This window comes from Rhamphochromis longiceps, linkage group LG17 (assembly GCF_057381845.1).
Source record: "Rhamphochromis longiceps isolate RC_006_pf linkage group LG17, R_longiceps_female_GT1.1, whole genome shotgun sequence".
In the NCBI taxonomy this organism is placed as follows: domain Eukaryota; kingdom Metazoa; phylum Chordata; class Actinopteri; order Cichliformes; family Cichlidae; genus Rhamphochromis; species Rhamphochromis longiceps.
This window is the reverse complement of record NC_140573.1, coordinates 26,644,400-26,648,601: the sequence shown is the minus strand read 5'-3', so window position 1 is coordinate 26,648,601 and position 4,202 is coordinate 26,644,400. Positions and strand designations below refer to the sequence as shown.

The window sequence follows — 4,202 nt, the reverse complement described above, 5'->3', positions numbered from 1 at the left end:
AATACCAGACAGTAAAGCAGAAAGTTAGAATACACTGCGCAAATACACAATAGAAAAGAACTAGTGTGTATCTATCCACTAAAGTAATGGGCCACGTGCACATTACAGACTGTTTAAGGGGAGCTGCCATGAAGCTCCCAGTCTACAGTTTTTTTGGCACTTTGTGGCTGAATTGCTGTGTTTCCTAAGCATTTCCACTTTCCAATTATAGCACTTAGATTTGATGGTGGTTCTATCTCAAGGATAGAAGGACCCACTCTTTCGTAAATCTTTGTAAACCAGACTGTACGACTATGTGCTTTCTTTTAGACACCTTTGGCGCTAGGAGTAGACAAAAATTATTTCCTTCATTTTCTTGGTTTAAGAAAATGAGCATTAAGTAACAAAGTCATTTGGGTACTTGCAGCAATTTGTTTCAGCTTCTATGATCAGACCAATAATTTCTGGATCATCAGCAAATTTAATATTAAAAACATCACATGAGATCAGCATTCATTAGTGTAATGAGTAAATAAAACCAGAGGGGTAAGACTCCCCTGTGGAGCTCCGGTGCTGGTAATAATAGTAAATGGCACTGCAGCATTTACTCTAACACACTAACACGTATCAGCTTAAACAGTATTACAGTTTTTTACAGTCGCTAACAAGCGCCTACCCATACTTCAGATACTTTTTCTAAACTCTTAACACAGACCCACACCTACAAAACACAATTGGCCAAATGGATAATATCCTTCCCAAAAATACACTTTGTTAAATATATACTAACTCCTCATTTCAAAATTAGAACACATCTTTCTCTGCACACACTAACTGTACAAAAACACTATAAATCTGACTCAAAATGAAATTAGTCTGTCAAAGAATAACACTTGTTTTCACTTCACAAGGTACATGCAGTCAATCAAAGTACACCAGGTTTCAAAATACTGGCTATTATTGACATTACAAAAACTGCATAGACTTTTATGTTTCAGTGTCACAGGTATTTGCATGCGAAACATGCAATCCACCATATTGACACCAGAAATGTCTTGGTTGGTAACTGTATGTCCACATGTACAGTAATGTTCACATTCAAAAGCATTCCAGTAAAAAGCAAACAAGTTTTTGTTCCTTTACTGTTTACCACAGGAGGTACAGTAGAAACACGGTATGATAGGACAGAGAAAGTTTTACAGTATTGCTTACAGTGAACAAAATATCCATGAAACACACAAGAGCATTCTGAACAAAAAAACAACAGCAAAAAGCCAAGATAAAAAGGGGGGGAGGGGGGCTAAAAAAAGGCAAAAAAGTTGCATCTAATCTCTGCGATCTTCAGGGTTAGGCCACATGTTTTCATCAACATCACATCTGATGTCAGCCAAGTTGATGCACCTGGGATAAAACCGCCTGGTATGTCGGATCCACCCTTGGCAATCGTCAACTGTGATGTCCCTGGAGCCAGCATCCATGGCTTCAAGGAGGGACATCTGGTCATGTGGCTGATGGTCATAAACCTTCCACCGCCATGCAGAAAAGAACTCCTCTATGGGGTTGAGGAAAGGTGAATAGGGTGGAAGGAAGAGACTCACCAGTCTTGGGTGGACTTCAAACCATGTTGTTATTGCTTGCGAGTGATGGAAAGCCACATTGTCCCAGGTAATTACAAAGGTCCTCATGTTTTCACCCTCCTGACCCTGCTCTGGAACCAGGCGCTGGTGGAGATCATTGAGAAAGGCAAGCAAGCGCTCTGTATTATAGGGTCCAACCTGACATTTGTGAAGGAGTAATCCTGCATTTGCAATTGCTGCACACATGGTAATGTTTGCCCCTCTCTGTCCTGGCACATCAACTGTGGCCCTTTTTCCAATTACATTCCGTCCACGTCGACGCCTTTTGGCCAGATTGAATCCTGCCTCATCGATGTATATGAATTCATGAGGGGCCTGGTTGGCCTCCAATTCCATAACTCTCTGAAACAAAGTTTATGTAAGTCATGTTAGTACTGTATACCATACTGTACTGTAACCTAGTATTGTGTAGGTTACCTACTTGCAAAGTGCAAAGCTTATAGAACTGGACATTGGATTGAATATACACTATACCTGGACATATTGTCGTCGTAGCTCCTTGACCCTCTCACTGTTCCTCTCAAAGGGAACAGTGTAGAGCTGCTTCATCCGCACTCTATGTTTGGACAATGTCCGCGAAATGGTTGTGAGGCTGATTCTATCGATATTGTCGAATATCTCATGGTCCGCCACAATTCTGGTTTGTATTTCACGCAGTTTTATTGCATTATTTGCAGTAACCATTTCCACAATGGCAAGCTCCTGATCATTACTGAGGAGCTTTCCTCTTCCCCCAGAGGGTGGAAGACGTTGCATTCTTTAGAAAGACAGACAATTCAACATATGCATTACTGTATGACCATATTGACATGTCAAGTGAGAATAGGAACAATCCATGTAAAATGCAATACTTACCTGTTGGTTTGTTGAAAGGTGCGTATAATGGAGGCAACCGTTGACCGCCTCAAATTGGGCTGCACTCTTTCACCAGCCTCTCTTAGTGAAAGACCATGGTTGATTACATGGTCAATGATAGTGGCACGGATTTCATCACTGACTACTGTTCTTGCAGCCCTTGGAATGCCACCACCACGCATTCTTACACCTATACCTTGCCCTCTCCTTGGGCCTGCTCTTCTCCCTGGGCCCCTTGCTCTTACTCTTCCTCGACCAGACATTACAGTGTTTGTCTTTTTTTTGTTTCCAAAAACATCACTCCTCAAGGTCTTGCCTTATAAACCCCACTGAGTCTAAGCCAGAATGGAAGAAGCTGTGGTTGGCCCAATTTACCCAACATAAATAAGCTGTGTCTCAATTATTCAGTTGTTTGTTTGTTTACAGCTGAGATATATTTTTGATATTGATATTGTTTTTGTACTGATATCATTGCAGGGGCAGAGGTTTTTATACTGTATCTACGGTTTGGAATATTGTTTTTGCTATTGTGGGATGTTGTGTGTTAACATTCGTAGATACTACAAGAACAGTCCATAGTTTTGTTGGGAGGTATAACTTGTCTGTTAAGAAAATGTAAGCATTGTGGAAATGTGTTCACTGACTGCATATTGGGTGAACACGACATGAAATGTGTGAATGGTATGGCCACAACAGACCGATGCTGTGCTAATTGTGTTTAGAGTTTTGTAAATGTGACAACTGTTTGGACAAACGCTTGTTAGCGACTGTAAAAAACTGTAAATGCAGATGTAAAATCCATAAACATGGCGTGTATATACATGAATGAGTGGGAGTTTTTAAGAACTCAGCATAATTTCACACCACATTTTCGTCATTTCAAGTCGTCCTGTGCAATGTCAGTTTTTTCACGCTAAAATACATTAAGCTCCAGATGTTTTAAAACATCAGCCAAACACACAGTGAGGGGAAAAAACACCTAAAATATAGATAGAGTCAGTTGCCTTTTGGGAAAGGCTTTTTTACAGCATGCATGCCCAGTAACAGCCTGTGTTATGATCCTCGGACTCAGATCAGACGTCTAAAGGGACCAATAAGACCTCAATATTTGCTCAATTGCAGCTCATACAGTAGTTTCCTCCTGTGAATGCAGCCTTGTATGAGATGCAGCTGGAGCTGACTTTAGGTGTGCCTCTCTTGGCCTTGTGTGTAATAATGTTACACAGCTGCCGCTTGACAGATGTGTACCTCTCTTAGTCTGACTCACATGCATACAGATGTGCACTGAGAGAAAAAGAGCAAAGTTTTGCACCCCTCCTCTCCCCCGATTATCCTTCCACACCTTGTTGATGGGACCGGAACTTTCCTGGGTTTCGTCGGGGTGGGCCCTGCTTGACTCATGGGGCTGAATGAGAGGGGTCACGACCTGTGCCGTGAACTGCTTCCTGTTTCTGTTGAAGGGGTCTTCCGAGACCTGCAGTGATCACAGAAGAGGCTGAAGGGTAGTTGGAGTGCATCCGGTTTGAGGTGATGCTGCCGCAGTAAAAAACATACATCAATGGAGCAGTAGCTGGAACAGGGGAGAAGGGAGAGTGAAATGATGTTATTTACTGCTGCGAAGGCTACAGGGAGTCATACATATGCTCATTCATACTAAGAACAATGTGGAAGAGGGGAGATAGTGTTAGACTTCTGGGCTCTGGGTAACTTGATGAGGTAAGTTTTTCCACA

General features: G+C 41.9%; 1 protein-coding gene across 1 annotated transcript; it reads right to left on the bottom strand.

Moving 5' to 3' along the window:
• Positions 1–650: 650 nt before the first annotated feature.
• Positions 651–2,653, bottom strand: LOC146649806 (uncharacterized). Its single transcript, XM_085387108.1, has 3 exons — positions 2,472–2,653; positions 2,091–2,373; positions 651–1,958 (listed from the first exon to the last, which is right to left on the bottom strand). The coding sequence occupies exons 1-3, from the start codon at positions 2,651–2,653 to the stop codon at positions 1,305–1,307; spliced, it is 1,119 nt and encodes a 372-aa protein (XP_085243234.1). The 3' UTR covers positions 651–1,304.
• Between the last annotated feature and the right edge of the window lie 1,549 nt (positions 2,654–4,202).

Coding starts and splice junctions, on each gene's coding strand:
- LOC146649806 (XM_085387108.1), bottom strand. CDS start 2,653: ATGCGTGGTGGTGGCATTCCAAGGGCTGCAAGAACAGTAGTCAGTGAT. Junction 2,374..2,471: donor ACCTTTCAACAAACCAACAG/GTAAGTATTGCA, acceptor GTCTTTCTAAAG/AATGCAACGTCTTCCACCCT. Junction 1,959..2,090: donor TACGACGACAATATGTCCAG/GTATAGTGTATA, acceptor ACTTTGTTTCAG/AGAGTTATGGAATTGGAGGC.